This window comes from Stylophora pistillata, chromosome 5, assembly GCF_964205215.1.
Source record: "Stylophora pistillata chromosome 5, jaStyPist1.2, whole genome shotgun sequence".
NCBI classification, from domain to species: domain Eukaryota; kingdom Metazoa; phylum Cnidaria; class Anthozoa; order Scleractinia; family Pocilloporidae; genus Stylophora; species Stylophora pistillata.
Window position 1 is genome coordinate 2,326,493 of NC_142523.1, and position 26,240 is coordinate 2,352,732.

At 37.9% G+C, this 26,240-nt stretch overlaps 2 protein-coding genes and 1 long non-coding RNA gene across 3 annotated transcripts; 2 read left to right on the forward strand and 1 right to left on the reverse strand.

The window, feature by feature from the left end:
* The first annotated feature begins 1,430 nt into the window (after positions 1-1,430).
* On the forward strand, positions 1,431-16,084 carry LOC111341166 (DBH-like monooxygenase protein 1). Its single transcript, XM_022948117.2, has 14 exons — positions 1,431-1,758; positions 4,081-4,227; positions 4,818-4,994; positions 5,982-6,065; positions 6,709-6,894; positions 7,172-7,274; positions 8,028-8,194; positions 8,778-8,850; positions 9,931-10,016; positions 10,959-10,997; positions 11,836-11,895; positions 12,585-12,709; positions 13,738-13,861; positions 14,661-16,084. The coding sequence occupies exons 1-14, from the start codon at positions 1,489-1,491 to the stop codon at positions 14,856-14,858; spliced, it is 1,839 nt and encodes a 612-aa protein (XP_022803852.2). The 5' UTR covers positions 1,431-1,488; the 3' UTR covers positions 14,859-16,084.
* Positions 16,085-17,076: 992 nt separating this feature from the next.
* LOC111341150 (uncharacterized) lies at positions 17,077-18,963 on the reverse strand. Its single transcript, XM_022948103.2, has 2 exons — positions 18,470-18,963; positions 17,077-17,812 (listed from the first exon to the last, which is right to left on the reverse strand). Exons 1-2 carry the CDS (start codon positions 18,798-18,800, stop codon positions 17,508-17,510), a joined length of 636 nt encoding a protein of 211 aa, XP_022803838.1. The 5' UTR covers positions 18,801-18,963; the 3' UTR covers positions 17,077-17,507.
* LOC148729804 (uncharacterized) lies at positions 17,679-26,195 on the forward strand. The gene is made up of 3 exons (XR_016001619.1): positions 17,679-17,818; positions 23,976-24,070; positions 25,887-26,195. It is a non-coding gene; the product is annotated as an uncharacterized LOC148729804 (long non-coding RNA).
* The last annotated feature ends 45 nt before the right edge of the window (positions 26,196-26,240 follow it).

Here is a 26,240-nt window from a genome sequence, read left to right on the forward strand (position 1 = left end):
TGCAGGAGAAAGTCACGCGACTAGCGGATAACGAAATATAGCAGGGATACGTATCATCTGACACTTGGGATCCAGTTCCTTAAGGTATTTATGAGAAGACATGTCTGAATTTGTGGAAATAGTTGTGGCACAATTGTGACAGTTACCGGAGAAGCAACGATCGTGGACTACTTTTGACGCTTCGCAGATAATTTGTTTAGGGCGATTGATATTTACCTATGAATAAAGGCTGATAGTTTCTAAAGAAACTGTTTGGGACTGCGTCGGTGGGGGTAACGAAATAATTTGGATATATCAACAAAGTTGAAATGGTAAATTGGCCACTGTAACGATTACAAAAGCTGACGTTTCGAGCGTTAGCCCTTCGTCGGAGCGAATAGAGGAATTGTGGGTTGTTTGTGCTTTTAAAGGCAGAAAATGGAGCTACGTTATTGGTGGGAACATGGCAACGAGAAGCGCTAACGCTCGAAACGTCAGCTTTTGTAATCGTTACGGTGGCCAATTTACCATTTCAACTTTGTTGAAATATCCAAATGAAGCTAATAAGGTTTATTGATTTTAATGGTAAGAATTTCACAAGGTGACAAGAATTTATACAGATTATCCTGTCGACGTCGCTTCTCTGTTTAGATAAACTCAAATAACCTCAGTGAACCACTGGTACCCCTGGTTACAAGTTAATTCAAGGTACAATGAATATTTTCCCAATAGAATTGTCGATGCAGATAACGTGACTATGGTGTAACTAAATGCCCGGCAGCCGGGCACCGTCTCAAATAGACAAATGTCCGGCAGTCATAAACTTTACAGAATATTCCCGGAAAGGTTCTTTTAAAGTTCTTAGGAATATCAGATTTTTGTGAAAAAATGTCAAATGATTCCAAATATTAACGTTTTCTTTAGAGGACAAATTCTCCGAGCGTGTGCATTCTAAAAAATTTTTACCCTGAAATTTTCATACAAACCTATTGATTATGTTCGATGTTTGTGCAATTCTAAGATTTGCTTTGGTTTGTTCAGTAGCCTAGCAAGTTTGCACGTACCATACCAAAACACATAATTTTTTTTTTTTATAACGTGCTGGAGGTCACGTAGGTTTCTCACAAAATATTATCTTCAAGACCAATGTGGCGTGACAGTATGGGTCACCAACGTCAGAACAGGTCCATGTTTAACAGATATGGAGGGAAACAAAACTGAAGAATTCATGCCCGGGCTGATAATTATTAGATTGAATAATTTATTCGGATAATTGCCAGCCCATTCTTACAAGCCAATATTATAATCCACATCGCATGGCTATTATCCTATGTACGTTAGATGAAACCTGCCTGGTTTGGCGTATACCTACACGTTTGAGCGCATGAATATTTATTACTGATTGCATCATTTCCCTAACACTTTTCAGTTTTAGAAAACCTTTAAATTATTCAAAGCTGACAAGGTGAATTCAGTGCCCACGGCTTCGGGACGAGTTGACAAAGCAAGATGTTGCATCTACAAATCATCCTCCTGTGTTCGTTAACATTGCAAGCTTCGGCTGATCTGTTGTCAGAACATTCCTTCTTTGCTGCACTGGATGAAGGCCAAAATGTTAAACTGTACTGGAACGTCAGTACTGAAAACAAAGAAATCTTTTTCACCGTGGAAGCCAACACGACTGGATGGATAGGGTTCGGAATTTCCAGTGGGCAGGGAAAAATGAAAGGCGCTGATATCGTAATCGGCTGGGTAAAGGACGGCAAATCATATTTCCAGGTTAGTTTGGATCTATTCAATTATTAATTGAATAGATCCAAAAAAAAAACAAAAAAAAAATTTTTTTCAGGTCTGATTTTCACTATTGCTCAAATAGTGCTTTACTGCGAAGGATCGTGCACATATACGTTTCATAACCGCAGTTCATACATATGTTTCATATGTTTGTTGTTGTTTGATTTATCATCTACGGGTTTATGTCGACTTAATTTGATGGCCTGCTCCCAGTTGGCTTGTTAGCTCAATTGGTAGAGCGCTGCACTAGTATCGCAGGGGTCAGTGGTTCGAATCCCGTACAGGCCAAAAAAAAAAAAAAAATTTTTTTCAGGTCTGATTTTCACTATTGCTCAAATAGTGCTTTACTGCGAAGGATCGTGCACATATACTATTCAATTATTAATGTTTATAAGTTGTGTAAACTCCGAAACCTCATTAACTGAAAATTTCTACAGGAATTTGTGAGTGTTTCCTTTACATTTTAGCATAAATGTGTTCAGTATTTGTAGCGCCTTTATTGAATTACAGGACGCATCATCTGCAAAAAAGTTATCATGAGTCGATATCGTGGATCTATATTTGTTTCGTCGTCATAAGGGAAGTTGTCGGAAATGCTAATGAGAACCTTCACCTCAACCTCGTTTGCACTTTGAATATACCGCATAGTTTGTTTAGATGAATTCAGGAAGAATACCTCATGAAACAAATATATATATGTATATATTGGCCGGCAAGGTCTTAGTCATGGCATCGACTATTTGTCGTTGTCATAGCAAACAAAAAGAGAAGAGGAACTTGTGCAGCCGCTCATTATTGATTCACAGTGATTCATGAAGAAGAAACAAAGATGAAATCAACAGACTAGTTCTCGTTAATTCGGTATTGTCCGAGGCCGTTGACCGATGATCGTGTTTCACTTAGCCAAACCAGAGGGTAAAACGAAATGGTTAAAAAAAATTGTCTCAAAATGGTAGCTATTCATTGCTTTTGACAGGCACAAGTGACCACTTAAAACACGTAATTCTGACGCAAAATGACTTGCAAATATTGATTTAGCAACATTCGTAATCATTTAGTTCGACTGACCTGACCTGCTTAGTAAGCTTTCACAGTTAAACCTACTAAATATACAAGGAAAGCAATGGCAGAAATTATTGTAACAACCCTTTTGAATTCATTTCGAAGTGAAGCGACATATTCTTGGTGGTAGTCGTAAATATAAGTTAGCTTTAAGAAGCGCGCATTACGTATAATTTTCCCTGATAGAGAGGCGCTATCGTGCACTGGGCTTATCTCGCTGCATGAGCGGCGCGAGAATATTGCCAACAAGCTCTTTTCCAACGTTCTTGTACCAAATCACAAGCTGCATAAGCTCCTGCCGCCCAGGAATGTATCTAGGGTGGACCTAAGGAAAAAGCTCGCTTTTAATTTACCTGTGGTTCGTACGAACAGGTGCCATGATACGCACGCTTCGTATAAGCTGATTCTATCTATGTTACCTAATTTTTAATATTTTAAAAGTATTTTACCATTTTTATATATTTCTTAAATTTGTAAATGAATACGTAATTCAACCTTCGGTTGCAATGTTTTTCAAATAAACTATCTATCTATCTATCTATCTATCTATCTACCATTCTTAAAATTTCTTTTTCGAGTTTTCGTCTTAATTAACTCGTCACGGTGGCTAATTTGCCTCTAACGAAAATCTTAAAAGTTGGCTAAAAAAAATCAGCAAAACACTTATACGTGAGTTTTTCGCAACATTTGCGAATTTGCTGCTTCAGCGATACTAAATTCAACATTACGCGCGCAATATCACCATCCAAAGGGTCAAGTGAACCGTAATTAATTAAAGGCATGCTACATCCATTTTGAAAAGGATCCGCGGTCGCTTTGAAAACAGACTCCGGGAGGCCTTTCATTAAAGAGGAAGTTGAAAATATGAACAATATCAAAAATATTTGGTGTGAAGACCATTACGTGAGGACCGAGTGCAGCGTCATGACCGAGAGCCAAGCATTCCCCGTTAGGTCCCCCGTTAGGTCCCCCATACCCCGCATTTCCGTTATAATTACGCCCCCAAACAAAGTCAATAAGCATTTCATCATTTAACCATTTGAACATTTCGATAACTTTTTCAGGAGCTGTTTCTTTTTCTTTTAACGGGATTAATGATAAAGAACACACAAAAAAATTAGTCTCAGTAAAACTGTCTCAAATTCTGCAAACCGAACCGTGAACTTTTTTTTTCTTTTAGTCTAGTTTTGATCAGTTTGTCTTTGGGGATTATTGTGTCATTCCAAACTGTTGTTTTCTCTGTAGGATCGACATTCTAATGGTTACTCAGTTCCAGAGGTGGATATGCAGCAGAACTATGAACTGATTTCACTTGAAGAGAGAAACGGAAAAACTGTCATGAGTGTCAAGAGAAAGTTTGACACGTGTGATTCACAAGACAACAAAATTGAGGTTCGCGGTCTATAACGTTACAATTACTGTGTTTTTAAGTCCTTTGTTTATTCATTGGCTGGTTCTCTCCCGTCATCTGTGGCACACCCTTCAACTAACAAAATAATGAATAGCATATGAATATACAAATAACATTTGTACATCACTTACAATGACCCGCTTCATTAAATCCATGGTCTACGATCCCATATCAAACATAGAAAAGTTCAAAGGACCTTGAGGACAGTAAAAATTAAAGGAGTTGATGCGGTTTTCCAGAGTTTATTGTATTTAACAATTATTTACCGAAGGCGAGGTGAATATCGTCGATTATTCGACAATATTCACCGATTTTTTTAAGCTGAACAACAGAGAAATTTCTAAAATCATAACATTTTAGTAACATTTATTAAAATTTTATTTTAACATTTTTTACTATAATTACTCAGGTGATTATAGAAATTCTCGCGCTCTTATTGGCCGAGAATGGCGTCATATTCCGCTATAATTCACGGCCTGAATTTTTTCTCAGGCCTTATTTCCACTACTGCATAAGTAGGGTTTATTACTACGAGGACCGCTTTCATACAGGTTGTATCTCTACTATTCAGAGTGGAACTACCAAAGTGATTTATGCCTACCACAAAGAGGACCCAACCTCAGAAAATGCCATAAAGCCGCACAGGACTGGAAACAGGGGATCAAGGAGTCTACTGTTGCTGAACAGCCTTGAAAATATACCAACCTTGCCACCAGATACTGAAACATTTGATATACGACATAATAAGGTAAGAACATATAGTTTACGTTATAGAAAGTGCGGCGTACTTAGTTCTTGTTAACCGAGCGGGAGGTCTGTATGGAAGAATCTTGACCGAGGTCGCCAGTACAGACCGAACGCAGTGAGGTCTGTACCAGCGACCGAGGCCATGTTCCCACCAATAACGTAGCTCCATTTTCTGCATTTAAACGCACACACAACCCACAATTCCTCTATTCGCTCCGACGAAGGGCTAACGCTCGAAACGTCAGCTTTTTTAATCGTTACGGTGGCCAATTTACAATTTCAACTTTGTTGATATATTCAAATTATCTCGTTACCCCCACCGACGCAGCCCCGAACAGTTTCTTTAGAAACTATCAGCCTTCATTCTCCCCTACAGACCGACCTAGCTCGGTTAATAAAATGTTTGTCATATGGCTGTGTCTTATCTGCCAATTTTTTATATTCTTTGTACCTTTTTTTTCTAGACCGGTCTAGATGCCGGTCTAGATGGGAAAATCTAGACCGCTTTCAGTATTGATTTCTGCCAATCAAATTCGTGAGTTCGGTAGTTCCCAGTCCTTGTGAGACACAGCCATATAATAAAGTAGAATACGCCCCCAGTCCAGAGCTATATTTTTCTAAGAGCTTGAAAGTAAAAAAGGAAACATTCTCTACTTCCTTAAAAACGATATCTAGCCAACGAAAAACATAACTTTATGTATGAATGAACGTACAAAAGGAAGGAGGAAGGAACAAGCAAACGCAAAGATTAAGATTAAATGAATGAATGAATGAATGATGGATGGGTGGATGGATAAATGGATGGATGGTGAATAGATTTATAGTTAGATGATTGAATAAATTAACACTAAAAGAAGAAATGAACGAGCACGAGCAAAGAATTAAGCACGTCTATGGCTCAAATCCCTGGATCAAGTGAGTATTGTGTTGGTTCCGATGATTCAGCTTTTCTTTTAATTGTTACTTTTATTTATTACCTTCATTTCAGACCGCTATTCCATCTAAACGAACGAGCTACATCTGCAGAGCATTCGAGATTCCAAAAGTTAACGAAACGCATCACATCATTATGGTAAGGAACTATGCAAATATTTTGCATTTGCCGCGTATTTTTTGTTATTCTCTTCCTCGTGGTCTAACCGACTCCCATCCTAGTTTACTGTGCTCTCCACATCTCAGTTTTTTTTTTTTTTGCTTTCCATTCCCCATCTTTTCGAAAATATTTTTGTCCTTTCTTCTTCTTCTTGTTCCCGTTCTCGTTTACGTCAGCTTTCCAACATATACTCTTTCTATAAATATCAGAACGTATATCGATCGATACGCAATTTTATCGCGAGACCGTAACAAAGTTCGATCAACATGCAAATTCTTAGAAATGTTTAGTAGCACATGACAACTGCACGAGTGATGCAAACCCACTGCGTCAATCTAGTCAGATGCATATAGAAATACATCACGATTTCGACCAAAAGATACAGTATGCGTTTTGCCGTAAGAAAACGAGTATAAGGATTAGGGGGCGAAGTGGTGAAGGCTGCAAACTTGGTGGGGGCGAACTTGTTTTACTTCAGGAGGCGAACTCGCAACAGCTGAAGAGGGTGAATTTGCAATGCGGCGAAACCTCCATATAATCTTCTTTATCTAAATTCTCTTTCTTGTTCGTAGTCTTCCCCAGCCTTTCCAGCAAAACTTTTAATCTTTCCATTGGTATGTAGGTTGAACCAATTATTCAATCAGGTCATGAGGGCATCGTTCATCACATGTTATTGTACGAGTGTAGTGATAACTTCCCAACACATCACTTGAATTACACCGGCAACTGTTATGGACCTGATATGCCCCCACCGGGGAAAGACTGTGCGGGAGCATCAGCATTTGCTGCATGGGCTATTGGTGGAAAGGTGAGTCAAGTGATGATTTTGTGAGGGCACAGCTAAATTTGGGGATTGACGATATTAAGCTTTCTGTAAGAGGGGAAGAAAGGAAGGGATTCGAAAAGTTGGCATAGTCCCCACCTTGGAAATGGATATTGCCAGATTCAGGGATCCTAAATCCAAGCCCTGGTAGGAAGTTCATACCTGTCTAGGCCAACGAAAGGAGTTCTTCCAATAGTGAAAAAGATAAAAGTCATAAACTATTTAATCGACTTAAAAATATATATATTTTTGTATCTTTCAGGAGTTTTACTATCCTGAGATAGCTGGATTTCCGATAGGAAAACCTGACAGCCCTAAAGTCGTCATGCTTGAAATACATTATGATAATCCTTTAAATAAGGAAGGTAATGAAAAATGGTGACAAAAAATACGAGTCAACTGGCACAGCATGCAAGCCGAAACTTAACCCGGTTTAAACTCTCACTGTCTTCATTGTTCACAACATGTAAGAGAACACTACTTTTGCGAAAGTCATCATCTTATTCAACACGAAAGGATTGGAATTGAAAGTAACTTCACTCTAAGTTCTTTGGTTACATTTCTGAGGAAATTTGACAGTGATATAGAATATGTTATTTGTGAACATGCAGTTCCGTATCAAAAGCCAGATCTCGATGTAAGCAGGCAATTGCATTCGCTTTGGGTGCACACTGATGCAAATATATACATCTGACGGGACATTTTAATGTGTGGTTTCCCTGAGTATTTTCACGAATTGTGCCGTATTTTGACGAGACTTGCAGGGGGAGTCAAAATACTCCTTGATACTGCACACCAAAACGTCTAATATATATATTTTTTTTGTCACCTAACTACTTTATTTTACATGCATTTCTTATAAGGCGGGAAAAGCAAAGCAGATAGAGAAGCGTATTATGTGCAGTACAAAATAACTAACAGTCCAAATGTCGCGTAAGATGTATACTCGATTGGTGCGTTATTCTTACTATACTAAGTGCAGTTGAATGATATAAATATTGATAGTGCCAGGGTTAAATACACGCAGGAGCCCTAACTTGAATGTGAAGTTAATGGTTTCGAAATGCTGTTTCACATAGAGACACGTACTAAATTGATTTCTTTTTGGTTAAATAAAGGACTGATTGACAGTTCTGGCCTGAGGTTCCACTACACAAAGCAACTCAGACAGTATGATGCTGGAGTTATGATGGTTGGAGAGGCGGTTACACCCGCGATGATTATCCCGCCAAAACAGAATGCATGGCACACAGATGGGTTCTGCACTAAAGAGTGCCTGCAGCAGGTGGGTGCAAAATATTGGTCATGTTTTCAGAAATCTGGTACGTATAACTCAGTAGGATCATATTTTAAATGAGTGTCAAAGGTGATCCTAAATTGCATGACTCTTCAATTCATCAGTTTGCTTTGGAAATAGTGAGTTTACTCTCTTAATCAATTGTACAAACCTATATTAACACCAGCTTACATTTCCAAAGATTTATTCAGACAGTAATTTGCTTGTGTATTATGTGTCAAAGAAGGAATTGTTCAATACCACTTGTTTCCCCGCCCTTTTGTGGTTTTGCCGCTGAGGACTGCGGGCTTCGGTACTCTTTTTTTTATTGTAGCGGCCATCTTGGTTTTGTTATGTTCTGAGCTCGAAATAAAAATTTTTTTAGCGACTTCTTCCCGGTTATTCAACTGTTTTGGTATCGAGAACATAATGTAAGACTTTCCTTTCTTTTTTCATCTATAGATGTGACTCCTCGGGTTTTAGTTTAATGGTCTCCAATCGAATCGGGCTGTTTTTCTAACAAAGTTATATTTTTGCGTTGAAGAATTTGTTCCACACGTCATTTTCCTAACGTTCAGTATATCACTCTTAGGGAATGAAAGACTCCAAGCTGCCAAAAGGAGGAATAAACGTCTTTGCTGCTTTGTTGCACACGCATCTTGCTGGTAATTTTGATGACTGAAGCCTTTTCACAAAATGTTGACTCATTGATATAATCATTTTAGGTCGTTTGTATAGGTAATCGCATAGGGCCGAGTAAATTTAACGATTAATATCACTTGTGTTTTCAGAAGTTGCTGAAACTTCTGAAAACACGTGATATTAATCCTTAGTTTTACGAGAAACCATTGCGATTATTTGTTAATGAAATAGAGGGAAAAAATACTGAATTTCTGAATGCGCTCTTGAGTAATCAGTCACAGGAAGTCGGGCCATTTAATTTTGACAAAGAATTAATCACCACAAAGGCGTGATTGAGCTGAATGAAATTTTATTTTTGCACAAACATAGCAGGACATTGAAAACCAGGCCTGCTAATTAACTTTCAACTTTGAAAATACAAAGTCAGTGCTTTTTTAAACAAAGTTAAAGCAAAGTTAATTTTTCCCTCTTCACAAACAAAATTAAGAAAAAATACCCTATTCATTGACCAATCAGCATTGAGTAATTTTACCCTCTATGTTATTAAACCTATTAACTCCCAAGATCTGATATTACATTCTCCCCTTAAGCTGTTACACACTTCCTTGTAAATTAGTTACGAGAACTGGGTGTTAGATCAAATGACAACTTCAACCTGATAGTGTGAGTATTCCTATTACCTGTTTGCTGGATATTGTTGGGAGAAGTTGTACGATGATCACAACAACCAGCCTCTATTTGTCATTCAGTCTGATTGAAGTAAATGAATATGCCGTCATTGAAAAAGAAATGCTGAGGTACTTAAGTCTTCGTATGAATAAAGTTTCGTTTGTTTAGCAATCTACTTTGAATTGATGGGATCAGTGCATTTTAAAGTGATTCCGAAAATCGAGCGTGAAGCAATAGCCTCTGTGTATGAAATTAATGCCAGGAAACTTAACTTTTGATAAAGGATAAAGAATTCAAAGAATTTGTCTAGTTACCGCCGGTTTTGGTATTTAAAAGGAAGTCACCCGCCTAGCAAAATATCAGTACCGCGCCCTTGTACACTTCCAGCTTCCTGTTGAACTTCAATCTTTTTTATACTCGCCTTTGCTGTTTAGGTCGCAAAACCTGGATTAGTCACGTGAGGGAAGGAACAGAACTACGAGAAATAGCCAGAGATGATCATTATGATTTCAACTTTCAGGTATAAGTTTATAATTCACTCTTGGATTCTTTCCTCTCCGTCCTTCGAGGTCTCATTTCTTTCATATCTTAGGTCATTTTAGATTTTTGTTTTTTTGCCTCAGTTCTTTTCTTTTCCTGCTCCTTGTCTCTGCGTGGTCTCTTTTCAAGAGCCCTGCAACTAAACGTTGCAGAAACGAGCAGCCAGGGTAATTTCTGATGCTGACAACCAAGCGCCTAGTGTCAAGCTGTTCAATAGACTTCAGTGGCTCCCTTTTTATGAGGAATCCAAAATAGCTAAATGCTGCGTTGCGTAAAAACGTATCAAGCGAGAAGTACCCTTATATACTGAAGGCTCTTTAATACTTAATAGTTAGCAACATAATCGTGCAACAAGATATAGCAACATTAATTTTATTTGCCCAAGATTTAATCGTATGACCGATGTAAACTTTGGAATAGCTTAAGTCTAGAACTCAGGAATTCTGTATCATTAGAATCTTTTAAGAACAATTTTAGAAACAACCTTCTTAACGTACAACAGAAACTACATCATTTTACAGTCTAACATGTGATTCATCATTTGCTCTCAAGTTGCATTTTACTTTTATTCGTAAATCTTCTTATTATTAGATAGATATTCCTAGTTTTTATTGATAGTTATGTTAGAATTCAATATACATTGCTTGTTAGAATTTTTTAAATAGAGGGCCACAAGTTTATTAGTTACTTCAACTATTCAGTGCCACCCTTTCTAAATAAAGTGTATTATTATCAGAACTCAATTATTTGTAGTTAAACTGTTGCTAATAAAAACTATATCCAAATGTGGTATGACGGCTTGTAATTATATTCGTATAAAATAAAACATAAATTGACAATGCAAATTTATTTTAATTTTTATTGATTTATTAATTTATTTTAATTTTTTATTAATAAATTTCCTTTTTAATTATCATCATAGGAGTACCACTCTCTGAAGAAGGAAGTGCACATTTCTCCGGTAAGAATATTTGGACCAAACAAATATTAACTGCACCTCCCCAACTATTTCAACTGTAGAGTAAATTTAATAATGGAAACTCGGCTGAGAGAGGTATACTACACGGAGTAATTGGGTCAATAATTTCAAATGGTCTTTGCAGTTGTGCATAACAAAAGGCGGCTAATTTTGAAATTACGAGAAGGTTTATCCTTAATTGTACCAAATAAAATCAATATAACTAGTTAATGGTGGAGAAACTAAACAAAAACAAAATACAAAAACCAAAAAACAAAACAAAATACAAAATACAGAATGAAAAATACAAAATGCAAAATGCAAAATACAAAATACAAAAATCAAGAGACAAAAAAAACAAAATAAAAGAATAATAATTTACAAGCGACGCTCAATTAGAAAAGATTGATGAGGGTATTACATGATTCTTATATCTCTTCTTTAGAATTAGGTTTGTCATGGTATTTTGCTGCAGTCAGTATCTCATTTTCCGAGCTATCCAAATCACCAGTTTGGTTGCTCAGTAGCCACAGAAACTATTGTTTGTTTGCTTTCATTCATTTTTTTTAGGTTAACAATGACTAACTGGTAGATGAAACTAATTGGACGATGATATTTGCTATTTAAAAAATCAACATTTTCTTTCACTGGCTCTTGAACAGTCCAATGTCGCTTGTTTGATCAAAAAGCAGCATGAAATCGAACAGGTTAAATTGGAAAGTTCACTTCTGCATCAGCAATATCAACCAATAAAAAAGGGCTTGAAAGAACCAATCGGCTTCAATGGTATGATATTGACACAATTAAAAGAAAAACGATTTACCATTTATTTTCTTGACAGGGTGATTCGTTGATTAATGTTTGCATTTATAACACCGAGGACCGACAAACAAAAACAAAGGTGAGTCAACGTGAATGAAGAAAGCGCCCATACAATGGACTTGCTAAAAGTTAACGAAGACATAACAAAGTTATATTGGTGGATGAAAATTATTTTGTAAAGCACGCCAAGCAATTTTCGATCATAATTTGGACACACAAATGTCCTTTGTGTCTAGAAACCCGTTTCTTGAAAGTAGTGATAACTTGACGGATCCTTAAAGCTGTTTTGTTTTCATTCAAGATGGGGATTTCAAAAGTTTTGAAAATGATAAAATAGAACTATCAGCTAAGGAAACAAAAAGGACTGGTTTGAGTGCCCGAAGCTGCTTTCCTATCCTTTAAATTTTGATTTTAAAACATGGCTTGGGGCCCGTTAAATTACCAGGACTTTCGAGAAACGGGCCCCAGGCCTCCACAATGATAATTTTAACGACCGTCAGCCATGCGACCGAGAGATGTTGGTATCGTCATGTTTATTACATTTTGGGAGACTGGTATTGAAAATGGATTTCGGATGCGATTCTCTGTGGCTCAGTGGTGGAACGTCGGAGCGCAAAATCCGTGGGTCTTGGAATTTTTTCTTTCTGCCACCCTCGTGACATGACGAAAAGAACGTATTCCTTCATTTTGTAATATGTACACGGATCTGTGTCCATGTAAACTTCCGAAACAGTGATCTTTGTGCTTTATACAACCCTTTTTTAACAGGGTGGACTCGAAACAATTGATGAAATGTGCTTGTCATTTCTGATGTATTACCCCAAAGTCAACCTCACGAAGTGTACGTCCTTCGACCGGGGAGCTTATGAGTCATGGTACCAGGCTTTTGAAAGGTGAATTATTCTAAAACAGGAGAGGGCACTCTTGGCACAGTTTGCGGCTTCTAGTCGTCTGTGTTTAGCCGCCTGTGCATTTGAGCTGACAGAGAGATTTGGCACCGCGTTTACGTAAAACGTGAGGGGCAGGAGTGACCTTGGTTTTTCCCGCCATTTTTTCACGCTTGCCGGTCGTGCTTTGCCGTTTCTACATGAAAGTAACCTGTTTCGCGTGTGCCGTGCACGCAAAATTTTCTTAACTCTTTCTCTCACTGAGAAGAAGTTAATTACCGGAAAAAGGGCACAAAACCATTTCTTGTAAGTCATTCAAGGGCGCCTTCAACTCTACCACGACGTGAGCTCACGCGAAGCTAAAGTAGCAAGGTTCACGCTATCTTATATGAAACGTGAAAGCGCAAGCTGAAGTTCGCCGTTTCACATAAACGCGGTGCTAAATCTCTCTAATGACTGTCAACAAACATATTATCATGTGACTGTCTCTCTTGATTTTAACTCTTTTCTACTATTCACTCGCAGCTCGTGGGCCGCTAAACTTTCTTTGCATCGCATACGGCCCTCACATGAAGATTTTTTCAATTTTTCAAATAAACCACCTGGGGGCCCCGTACGGATCATACGATAAAAAACGACTATTCCACAAGCGCGTGTTGGATATGAGATGATAGATGCCAAGTTGGTCATAATTATCTCATATCCAACGGGCGAGAGTGGAGTAATTGTGTTTTTTAAATGCCCCAAAATATAGATAAATCTTCCCAACTTTAATTTGTCAGAACAAACAGAAGGTTTCAATGGTATAATGGATCATAACCCATGATGGCCAGGAAAAACTCTTAAATTGCATTATGAAACGATCTAGTTTTTAAATAGAGGATATTACATGACCGCCTGGAGATACGAAATTTCTCTCCTTTTATTGAAAAGTATTTCACGAATGAGCTAAGCGAACGAGCGACCTTTTTCAACAACAGAAGAGAAACTTAGCGATCATAATTGCCATATCAGTAATTTGTTTTTTTAAACAGAGGTAGCGATCAAACACAAACCAGTTTCTGGACAAACATAGTCAACAATGGCTTGAAGGAAGCTTACCAAAACTCCAAGGAAGTGGTTTCACTTTGTCAGGCGCGCGCGCATGCGCCAGTACCGGTACTTATAAATATCTTATCGTTTTATCTTTAAGTGAGCTTAGAAAATATTAAAAAATTGCTTGTTTTATTTCTTCAAACCTTCAGACGAGCAAAGGATGGAGCAGCGGTTGCACACCATCCGTTAGCTTTTTTTCTTTTTTTCTATACACCGAATGCAAATATGGCGTCCAAATTGAATTGCCATTGTTCTGGACTCACTAGCCTCGTCTTCACGTGGAAATGCAAAAGGATTATTACATGTGTTAGAGGCTAGTCAGTCCAGAACAATGGCAACTCAAATTGGACGCCATATTTGCATTCGGTGTATAGTTTTTTTTTTCCACGGGGATTTTTGACTCAACACTAGAAAACAGCTTACAGTGTTCATGCGCGTCGGCTCACAATTATTGAATAGATTCTGAGGATACTAAAAGTTTACATGGCACTTGGCCTCGCATTTCGTAAGAACATAAACTTTCACAATTTATGATGACTACGTTCAAAGTGACGATAATCATGGTAAAAAAAGTACGAAATATGTATGCCAACCGCGAAATCTATTTTTTTGTACGGTTTTCACCGAGAGAACATATACTGCAGTTTATATTCTCTTGGTTTTTATTTATTTTTATCAATTTTTGGCAATAGGCTTGCGTGTATGCAATACTGAGAAAATACAAGTGACTCATGAGGTATTTTACAGTGTAGCACCCGAAACGCGTCACACAACTAGCTAGGGTACACAATGTCCTTCTCTCCTGCGCTGCACCGCTCTGTGACTGCATAGTATATAGTGCTCTCCTCTTCTCACTTTACAGGGCGTTGACAGAAAGCAACAGCCTAAGCCAATGATCAACATTCCATATAAACAAGAACTGGTTTGCCCTTCGACAACGACGTTAATACCAACGACTTCGCAAAAAGTCACCATGAACAACAGAAGTGCCACAAGTTCTCCACTTGTTCTCTCTGCCATCATATGCCTGGCAGCCATTGCTGGTTTCCAGGCCTCCTAGTACTTTTGCTGCGAAAACATATTGCTTCAAGCCAAATCAAAGCGAGATAATCGTGTTTGACAGCTGTAAATAGTCTATACGTAGCGTGCATCTCTTGGTTGGCGACCGGCGAGAAGGGGGAGGGGAGTGGTTCGAGGATTTTTTTTTTTTGTCACGATCAAATTTACTGATACCCGATCGGGCTCTATAATGTTGTTATGATCAGCTAATTGACAGTCAATTTTAGGTTGTCCCGTCTCTTATCTTATCTTGTCTTTATAATATGTTGACGATGACTGTTCTCCTCCCCTGGTTTGTTGTAAACTTTGCGATCCCCCCTCGATTCCTCCACTCTTTCCCTCCGCCTAGGCGATAAATCATGATGACTGGTCCTTTTCAGCAATCAGCACTCAGCATTCAGCATTCAGCATTTAGTGTACAGCGTACAACATTTAGCATTTGGCATTTGGCATTTTGCATTTTGCATTTTGAATTTAGCATTTTGAATTTAGCATTTAGCATTTAGCAGTCAGCATTCAGCGTTTAACATGTAACATTTAGCATTTAGTAATCAGCATTCAGTATTTAGCATTTAACTTTTAACATTTAACATTTAGCATTTAACACTTAGCATTTAACATTTAGCATTTACCATTAAGCATTGATCACATCGCATTCAACATTCAAAAATTACCATTTAACATATACAAAATCAATTAGTATGTCAATAAAGTGTGCTCAGTATTTAAGATACAGTTTCATTACAGTTTTCCCTACTTGGAAGATTAATGAAACGTAATTCAAACAATAAATGCAACCTGTGATAATAGTGAAAGCAGCGAGAAACCAACACTGCTTCAACTCGAAATGCATTTCATGCGAAATGCAAGCCTCCTCCAAGTGTTAAACAAGTCAAATGGTGCGCAGTCTGTCCAAAAACCGAGGGAGGTTTGGGTTGGGTGACGTCAATAATTACTCGGTCGGACCCAAACCTCCCTCGTCTTCTTGTTCTCCTCCGCTGCTTTCACTACGTTTATTATCATAATTGCACTTCGTTTTACTTACTAAATTTCTCGAACAGGTTAGCGGAATGCTGTAAGTTTTAGTAAAAAAAAAATTTAATCGCTATCGAAGTTTTTACATTTTTTTCACTTTTGTGTACGAGCCCTTTCATAGGCTTAGTAATAAGCATAAAATAGTTTTTGATTATTGTGGCAAATAAAATTTATACTATTCGCCATGCAAAACATTGAGTTTATTGAGGTAAATGGTTTTAACTCGGCGGGGGTAGCATGCGAAACTGTAATGTGATTAGTGTGTAGTGTGAAAGTGTAGTGTGAATAGTTATTATCAGAAACAAAATTTGTTTATCTAGTTTGCCACTGCTCTTTGTATCAGTATGTTTCAGTAATCAAGCATTACTGCTGCAGATTAATCCTTGACCCCAACCTCGTTCCCAGGGCCTTTTCCCCAGCTAAGGGAAAAGGTCCTGGGAACGAGGTTGTCTTGACTCCTTAGAACGACCAGCATCTAATTTCTCCTAACAATATCACCCCTGAATCACACATTAAAGTCGGGAGAGTAAAGGAAATGATCATCAGCTAAAGAGGCTCTTGATTGTTAAAAAAATGTTCTCTGTCATCTCCTTACGAAATGTATAGAGAACAGTATGAAGAATATGTATACTGACGTTAAGATGTAAAGGGTCAAGGTCGAGTCATTGAAGGGTATAGTCTGTTAGGTGTTCCACTACCGCAGACCACACATAATGACCTGCAGACTCATGCAGACTCAAGTCTGAATACTAGTAGTAACCCATTCCACATCCTAAATGGTTATCTTTACACGTATATTCAGACAAGACAGCAATTTCTTCGTCCTTTTTTTCTGATTTTTAGCTTATATGAGCGACAAAGTCTCTTCCCAGAGTTGCATGCAATCACAATGAAAGTTTAGTTTTTCTTTCGGTCTTACGGAATTTCGTTTTGTTCTGCGCTGGATTTGTTTCGTTGGATGGGAGGTGGAGGGGGGTGGGGAGAGGGAAAAGGAGGGCTGGTACTGAGAACCTGTTTCTCTCTTCATTCTTCTGTCAACGAGGTGTACTTCCCCCTTTTCTACTTCTCACATTTCCATGGAATCATTTAATCGCGATTCGGTGCGAACCAGAGGGCTGGGTTGTTCAAAGCTGGGTTAAGATAACCCAGGGTAAGCTTGAAATTTTATTTCAGATCTGAGAGCCTTAAAAGAAAACTCAGTTTAATTCTTTTTGTCTACAATTTGACGATTGAATGCTTTAAGAATAACAGGGAAAATTATCCTAAAAAGGCTCCTGAATAGAGAAATAAAGAAACCTGGATTAAAATTTAACCCTCGGCCTTCGAACAACTAGGCACTGAGAGGAAAACGTTTAGTCTTTTCCACTTGCACCATTTCTTTTAATAACCTAACTATACCTTTACATAAATAATGTTGTTGTCAAATCAACTTCGTAATGGACATTGGTCTCCATAGAGTCTGTGTGACTCCGTGGTGGGGTATCGGAGCGCGGAATCTGAAGGTCTGAAGTTCGATTCCTCGTGGGGAGGGGGGGGGGGGCTCAGAGTTTTTCTCTTGTCCCAGGCTCGTGACTAGACGAAAAGCACCTTTCAATAATATTCTCGTTTCAATAGCTCATTTCCAAGGTTCATTTGCTTTGACTTGATTCGTGCATTCGTTAGTTCTTTTCCTTTCCAAATATCTGCGGTTCTGAAACCAGTTTCTAATTTGAAGTTCTGTCATTTCCAGGCGTCTCGCCAACAGTGTGCGTTCGTCGCGTGTTAGGTATTTTTGGCGGGAAAATAATTTATCGAGATGTTGGACCTGATGTTGAGTGAAATGACTCCGATGTTTCTGCCTTCTTTTCGGGGTCAAGTCCTCGCTGTTGTCCATTTCTAACAGCATGGGTTTTTCATCGCCTTTCTCGTCTGTTTTGGCGTCTGAAGGTAAAAAAAACCTCAGTCATATTTGACATATTTAGACTGAATGAAACTATTCATTCTAGTATGTCGGCTGATAATGTCTGCAGCTGAGATATTGTCCGAATAATGAATACTTGACCGAGAACGAAGCTTCGAGGTGAAATTTTGAGGAAAATCTCTCAGCCAAGGACATTGTTAGCCGACATACCAGCGAGCCAGAAAGGGGTTTATTCATATTAGAACCCTCCCATTGATTTTCGTATAACGCGCTAATGACTCATTTCCCCAACAGCGACTGGTGATTGAGTTCACTGGTGCTTAAATCTCTACTATACAGGGAAAACAACAAAATCCGTTTCACCTCGTTTACGAGTGGGATTTGAATATGGAACTGGTCACATTAAGTAATAGTGATTTTGCTCCCTCCTGTCTACCAATGTGGAATAGAATTGAAATAGCATTTTTTCTTTAACTAAGGGAACGTTAGAGAAACAGTTAGCTTTGAAACAAATACAACACCTTGTGACCTTATAAACGACTTATGTCACACAGAACGTAATTTAACGCTTATGTAAATTACGTTCCATAGATGTCTGAGGCGTAACGCAGGTACAGAGTTATTACTGCCTGAAGTAATCAAATAAACAAGAATACTTAAAAAAAAAAAACAATTACCTTCATTATTTTCTAGCGTAGATTCGTCTTCATAACCTGAAAAATTGTCGTTATTAGCGGGATTCTGATCCACTATTTTCTGTTCGTTTTCCTCGTCAACCCGCAAAAATCGTGCATCTACTCTATGAACGACGGGCAAATAGCTAACAATCATCGGTCTGAAATAATGGATTCCATACAATTGGTAGGGTGCACTAGCCAAGCGCTTCGCAAAAGTTGACCTAAGTGGCGAAATTTTTACATTATTATCTCCCACTCTGTGGGAAAAGTCGTCCTGTAGAATGTTCTCGATGGAGAAGGAAAGATGTTCCCTTTTGTGACGGAAATCCATTTGATTTTAGTAGCAGAAGATAGTGTGCAGTACCTCGGAGTTTTGAAGCTCATATGGAGAGTTAGATACCCAAAGAGCTTAAATATATCCACATATCTTCAGCGTGGGCTATTTTGGGAAAAACAATCACTTGGTAAACCTTACGTGTACGGAATGTAACGCAGGCATGTCGTATCATGAGACCCTGATGACCTGATGCCGTCACAACCCACACAGTGACGTGGAGGAAAACGTCCGCCCATTTGATCGTAAATCTCATGTTTGACGCGAACGCGTAATGAAAAATACACTACGTGCATAAAACCAAGAATTTCTGCTGATTCTTGAGATCATAAATCTGATACCAGCAGGAAAACCTGTTTGAACAAAATTCTACGGGTTTCGCGTTGTGTTGATAAGAGCGCCATTGTCGTCATGCCTGGTGAGCATCGATGATTGCATTCGGCACGCCTTTTCAGTCCAGAAATAGAATGACTTATAAGGATACTAACTGGTATTTACTACTAATGGCGGAGTGAAAGGGGCTTGGTGAGGGCATATTAGGTAATTTTGCTAATCAAAAGAGTTTTGGGAATGGCGTATTAGATCACTTTGCATATTAGCATGGGCACTCGGACACACGCCAGAGAAACGGAGTTTATTTAATAAGGCTCTGCTTTTTTTAGGACCTTGACATCACTTTCTGTCTTGTGCTCCAAATTAATTCACGCGTGGCGATGTTTTGCCACAAGGTGAAATAGCGTTGCTAATCGTTGGCATTTCTCTTTCCTCGATTTTACTTTGGGTGAAAGGAGCGCCTTAAGTAATATGACTAATTTAAGTTTCATTCTGTTATCTCGCATGAAAGTGGAGCGGGACCATTGATTGATAACAATAAAATTCCACACGGCTCTCTCTTAGTCATGTTTGTCAGTCACGACACAACGGTACTGCGATTGCGAAATAGTTCACCGACTCCGCAAAGGAAGTTGCTGTTGATGAAACCCAATATGCATAACGCCATAGCTGAGGATTACGACTAATATGCCAGTCATTTAGGAAGCATAAAACGCGGTCAAAGAAGAAATTCGATCTCAATCTACAAGTTTAACAATTTAATGCGTGTTGATACCTATTTTGGCTCATTTCAGTCGCCAAAGGCTCTCGTGATTCCATCAACACGACTAATTGCATCTTCAGTGGCTAAAATTACAGACAAAATACTAGAATCCGGCGTTTAACTGATTAATCTGCACTATTTCCACCTAAAATAGAAAGACGCCGGATAGGCAGGGCACTTATGCTCCTATCAAAAGATAAACTGTAGAGTTTGGTTCCCTACACTCCTCCTGCAAATTTGCAGTTTCCTTGTTTATGTTACGGTTGGAGTGCTAGCAAACACTTGATGATCTCAGATTGCATAGTTGCTTATAACTCTATGCCCGGAAATGACAATGATCTTTTTTATGTTAAACTTACGTCACACAAAATTGACTGGGTGGATCTATGTAAAAGTCATACTATACAGCTATCTCGTTCTGTGGATCTGAACAGTTTTCAAACACACGCTCTTAAATGTGACTCCGGATCAATAATTTCAAGGCTGCTCTCCCATTTGCTCTTGAGATGAAGAAAGGAACTTCGATTTAGCTAATGAACTCATGTTTTACTTCCAACGTCCTTCAGTTTGATTTGATATTTCTTTTTTATTTGTTTTTTTTTTTTTCCTTTGACAACGTTGATGCAATTAAGTGCATTTCGCCTTTTTAGGTAAAGCGCATTCTCGCCTCTAATTTTTCTTTTTGCAGTTTCCTTGTTTTTTTTACGCACCAACAAAGCAAATCTTGCCATCTCACGCCAAGTGACTCAGAAAACTGCGTAATTATACAATAATTTCCTCCGGGCTGATGACCATTACTTAGTATAAATAACAGTATACCTAGTTTAAGGCAAGCTTTTTTTTTTGGATCATAAATATTCTGATCGATAACAACATAACACAAATGTTTAACAAGCAAATCTGGTCTCACTTCCCGAAGAATCTAATTAGAAGGCTTATCTCGTCTTTCAAACTCTGAGGGAAGAAACATTTATTCAACCCTGTAATCGGCGAAAAATCGGGGTTATACGCGTTAGCCACGACTTATCACAGACGTAAACCATTTTTAACAGCATTTCTCACCTCAAGATTTCCTAACCAGTCCCGACGCAAATAATTGTTTCAGATCAGGGTATTTAAATTTTGTTTTACTCAACCCTTGGTTTACCGGTCTCTTAAATTCTGTTTTCCTTATTTGCGTAGAAACGAGCCTATTGCTTATCCCAAGATATCTCCATTACATCACTTGATTAAAAGGCTAGTTAACCGATTCTATTAAAAAAAATTGAGAATGTGCGTATTTAAATATGGTTTATTTCCAACTTGTAAATCTCTGCGAAGCGTGACACTGACCGAAACAAAAATGAATTGAACCAAAACAGTGAGGCAGCCAGCGTAAAAATAGTTGGTGAGGAACTAGAGTTTCGAATGTGATATCAGTTTCTTTACAAGCATATATCACACATACAAAACAAAAAGGAAAAGTTTAAGAGTAAGGATACAACACAACCTCGATTATTTTGCTTGCGGAGTAAGAGCTGGAAAAAAAAAATAACAAGTTTTTGACAGGAACTGGTTATAAGTAGCTGTAATATTCTATCTAAAAAGGGTACCTTTCGACTAAATGAAAAAGAAAAATGTTTTTTTTTTCCCCGTTTACGGGTCAATCAATTTATTCCAACAGAATATTTTTTTTTCTAATTTTTTCTTAACATGTCGCCCTCAGGCTATCATATTAATAATGGCTAATTTTAGTTTTGATTCCGACAAGACTCTTCCTGCGTAGTTCGATCAGCAAGCTTCAGCTGGTAAATCATCTGAGGCTCAAAAAATTACGGCCAAAAAACAATTATCTAGAAAATTAATGAAATCCTACAGGTCTAAAACCAAAGTGTTCCAAGATCTACTGGAAAAATTTTTTTCTTATCTTATCCAGCTCGGCAAATGAAGGTAATTGGATTTGCGGTTGACTTGCCTTTGTTACTGAACGAGAGTGCCCACACTTAATGACGTCAAACCGCAGGGTGCACTGTTGCGTTTGATTACCTTTCTTTTGAAAGAGACAAAAGAAAGTTCGTTGAATTCGCTGCCCTATTTCTTTAATTTCTAATTATCAAATACACACACTTGCGGTCATATAAAATGCGTTCTAAAGTTTACCGTTTTGAGGCAGAAAACTGATAGAGTGTAGTTATCATATCAGAAGGCAGGAGAAAACTCTGTGAACATACGACTATCGCGTTACCGTGACAGTAACTAAGCGACTGTGAAGCGAGACGTGGCATAGGAATGAAAAAGAGGGTTATTTGACTTGTGCAGATTTGGATCGTAGTATCCAGAATTGGAAAAATTACAAACCCATGTAGTACAACTGAAATGGCGAGTTTTTTTGTAGAATCGAGCTCACACAAGCAATGGTGCAATTTTTTGGAGATTTAATTACTTGTCGCATCAGCCTTCTGATAGGGAAAGTAACTTTCTCGCTCGCCTCAAGCCAACAAATCTGGACTTCGTACTACCACCTTGAGAGTAACAGCTGTGGATACGACCTAAATGCAGTTGAGTCACGAGTGACCTCGCTAGTGATTACACATGTACGGGGTTGAAAAGAAATCAAACAAATTCTGCGTACAGATGAAAAGATTTCAGGGTCAATTAGTTGCGTGTATTTGAAGTATTTTCCATACAAGGACTCTGACTAACTCTCCAATCCAGAGTAAACTGAATTAAATATTGACGCGTTAACTAGATCCCTTAACTAGAACAGCCTTGTTTAATATAAAGTTAAATATTTGATCACTCGCCACAAATTTCGAAATAAATGACTTTTATTGAATACAATTAGTGCTTTAGCCACATTTTAATCATCAAACAAAGTGGTCTAATGTTAATACCTAAAACTGATATACAAACTTCCTAAGGGTTTAAATTATAAAGTTGAGGCTTTGACGTCATCCTCAAACCACGGCAAACTTGGTCAATATACTAGTTTGAAAAAAGATTTGATATTGTATTAAAGATCCCTAAGTAATAAAATTTTGCGGCTTTTTCACTCCGTTAAATGCAACTCTGATTGAAAATTTTGTTATGAGTGTTGTAATTATCATAAAAGCTATATTTGGTACCACTTAAAAGTTGCACTTAACATGGCTGTCGTGCTTTACTACTCTTAAGGGGTAAATATCAAGCAATGAAGGCATTTACAGCTTAGAAAACCGGAAAAAAACAGGATTCTTGGCTCTAGTTCATCTGAATGTAACGAAACCTTTTTGAGCGGAGAGCCACAGGACCCTTGATGGTGTATACCTAGAGCAGGTTGTCTGTCGAAACTGGTGCTAGTTACTTGTATAATTATTAGAAGCTACGTTTACAGTTTGCGTCCAGCGTATATACCATTGGCTTTTTGATCAAATCAAACTATTTGACCCTTTTTCTTCCTATATAATCTCTTTCATGGCAGATAGCTAAGAAAATCAGGTTACATGTAAATATCATTAGAGCCAAAGTAGCTGCGCTATTAATCATTGAGGTTCAGTTTGTGGCTCAACGCTCTTTATCGACATGCTAATCTTTCTCATGGTGAAAAAAAAAATGTAGTGAGCTGAATGGAACATGATTTTAAAGCTTTCCGCCAGCTCTCCAGGAATAAAGAAAATCGACACTTATATCGCACTAGTGGTTCGTTTTATAATAGATATAAGGGCGCAACATCAGAGCTTTGGCAGGCGTTCGATTAATATGCGGTTCAGTTCGTTCAGGTTTCACCATATTTCTATTAGCACTGACACGCTGTAGCCCTGAGCAGGAGGAACTACAGATAGTTAACCATTAACCTAAGTTAAACCAAATCTAATGAACTTGATAGAAATTCATAACAAACAGCCAATGAATGAAACTGAAACATCTTAAAGCCCTGCATACCGAACACTAGTGATTAATGTTTGTGCATGATTGAATGATATGTGCAATTATCTAACTGCTTTTTAGTGCTGTAACATCTCCGAGAAAAATCACCCTTCCTCCCCCATCCACCAAACCGGGCCACAAAGAACGGACTGGCTTTTCACCATATTTTTCTGCTTTTCCTTCGTGATCAGATCCAACGATTTGGTGATGTTGACTAGTGAAGGTGGGGGTATTGTATTCGAGCCTCAGTGGTGGAACTTGTGTCACCATTCGCCAAGTCAATCCGGTGAGTACCTTGACGTAGTCATTCAAGTATTTTAATAATTGTTCCCATGGAATTGGTGCAGAAGATCGCTCTCTAGCTTCTTTCTGACGGCAAATAGCGCTTATTTTGCTCAAAAAGTAGTTCTGGAGAAAGAAGTCACGATCACCTTAATTGTTTGAGTAAAAAAATAAGCGATTAAATAGGCTGTCTTTACGTTTTTTAACGTTTTCTACAAAAGCATGCGTATTCAGTTCTTTTTCGTGAATGACTCTAATTAACTTCTCTTGTCTCGTTTTCCGTGATTCGAAACGACCTCCATGGCTTTCATAAGAATTCAGATTAGAGGTTGTAGTTACGCGGGTTTCTCAATGTTTTTCACGTAGAGAATTTAAATGCTTTCATCAACGCATAGCTAGTAGTGCTACTCTGAATTCTGATATAGTAACATTTAAATTCAGCATAATTTTTCCGGTAATTATTGAGATGCGGGCGCTCTGATTGGTCGAGGATTGTGTCATATCTCGCCAGATTATAGTAGATGTGCTAAATTTCAAAATGGCTGACTCGCGTTTGGTGGCGCGACCTAATAATTTGAGTATCGAGCTACGCAATTAGATTTCGCCTTTTTACTACCAATCGATGGTCAAAGGCACCGTCATTGTCCCATCATACGGTAATTATCAAGTCATTTAAACAGCCCACATGATTCAGCTAGATCCGAATAAGTTTTAGTATTAAAACCTTAACCAGTAGGTATACTTATTTCCCTGTCTCATAAAACTATATCTGTACTAACTACAACTAGTATTAATGATAAGAGTAGTGATGTCGATAAAAATAATAATGAAAATAATAATAGCAACATCAATGATAAAAACAGTAATAATGATGATGATAACACTAATCTTATGAATGGTTATAATGAACAATAATGAAAATATTAATAATCGCACTAATAATAATAATCGTTATCATATGGCTGTGTCTCACAAGGACTGGGAACTACCGAATTCACGAATCTGATTGGCTGAAATCAATATTGACAGCGGTCTAAATTTTTCCATCTAAACCGGCATCTAAACCGGCATCTAAACCGGTCTAGAAAAAAATGCTACAAAGAATATAAAAAATTGGCAGCCATATAATAAACATCTTATTAACCGGGCTAGGTCGGTCTGTATGGGAGGATCTTGACCTCGGTCGCTGGTACAGACCTCACTGCGTTCGTTCTGTACTGGCGACCTCGATCAAGATTCTCCCATACAGACCTCCCGCTCGGTTAATAAGAACTAAATAATGATAGTTATCGATAATATTTATTTAAATAATGTGTCCGCGAGAGGTGTAGTTTTTTAAATGAGTCACTCGTTTGTTTTTGTTTTCTTTTGTTATTCGCAGCATTTTATCTTTTTCCCTTTTTTAAGATCAGGATTTTAGGGAGACAAAAAAAGGCAAAACAATTTTTACTTTATCGTATTATATCAACACGATCTCTTTTTTTAGCAATGTAGCATGCAGTTAGTATTTGCATTTTAATAAAGTTGTCGTTGTTGATCTAAAAAATAATAATGATACATACATAGGTTGATTGACCACTCCTCATAGGGCTTTTCAGGGCCATTCTTACAACACTGTGCGGGAGACTTTACCAGACTGCTTGTAGCAGTTTACAGTGACAAAAGGCAAATCTTAAACCATTTTTAACAGCATTTCTCACCTCAAGATTTCCTAACCAGTCCCGACGCAAATAATTGTTTGAGATCAGGGTATTTAAATTTTGTTTTACTCAACCTTTGGTTTACCAGTCTCTTCAATTCTGTTTTCCTTCTTTTCGTAGAAACGAGGCTATTGCTTATCTCAAGATGTCTCCATTACATCACTTGATTAAAAGGCTGGTTAACCGATTCTATTAAAAAAAAAAAAACAAAAACACTGGAGAATGTGTGTATTTGAATATGACTTATTTCCAACTTGTAAATCTCTACGAAGTGTGGCACTGACCGAAACAAAAATGAATTGAACCAAAACAGTGAGGCAGCCAGCGTAAAAATAGTTGGTGAGGAACTAGAGTTCGGTTTCGAATGTGATCATCTGTTTCTTTACAAGCATGTATCACACATACAAAAAAAAAAAAAAAAAAAGAAAAGTTTAAGAGTAAGGATACAACACAGTACAACTACGATTATTTTGC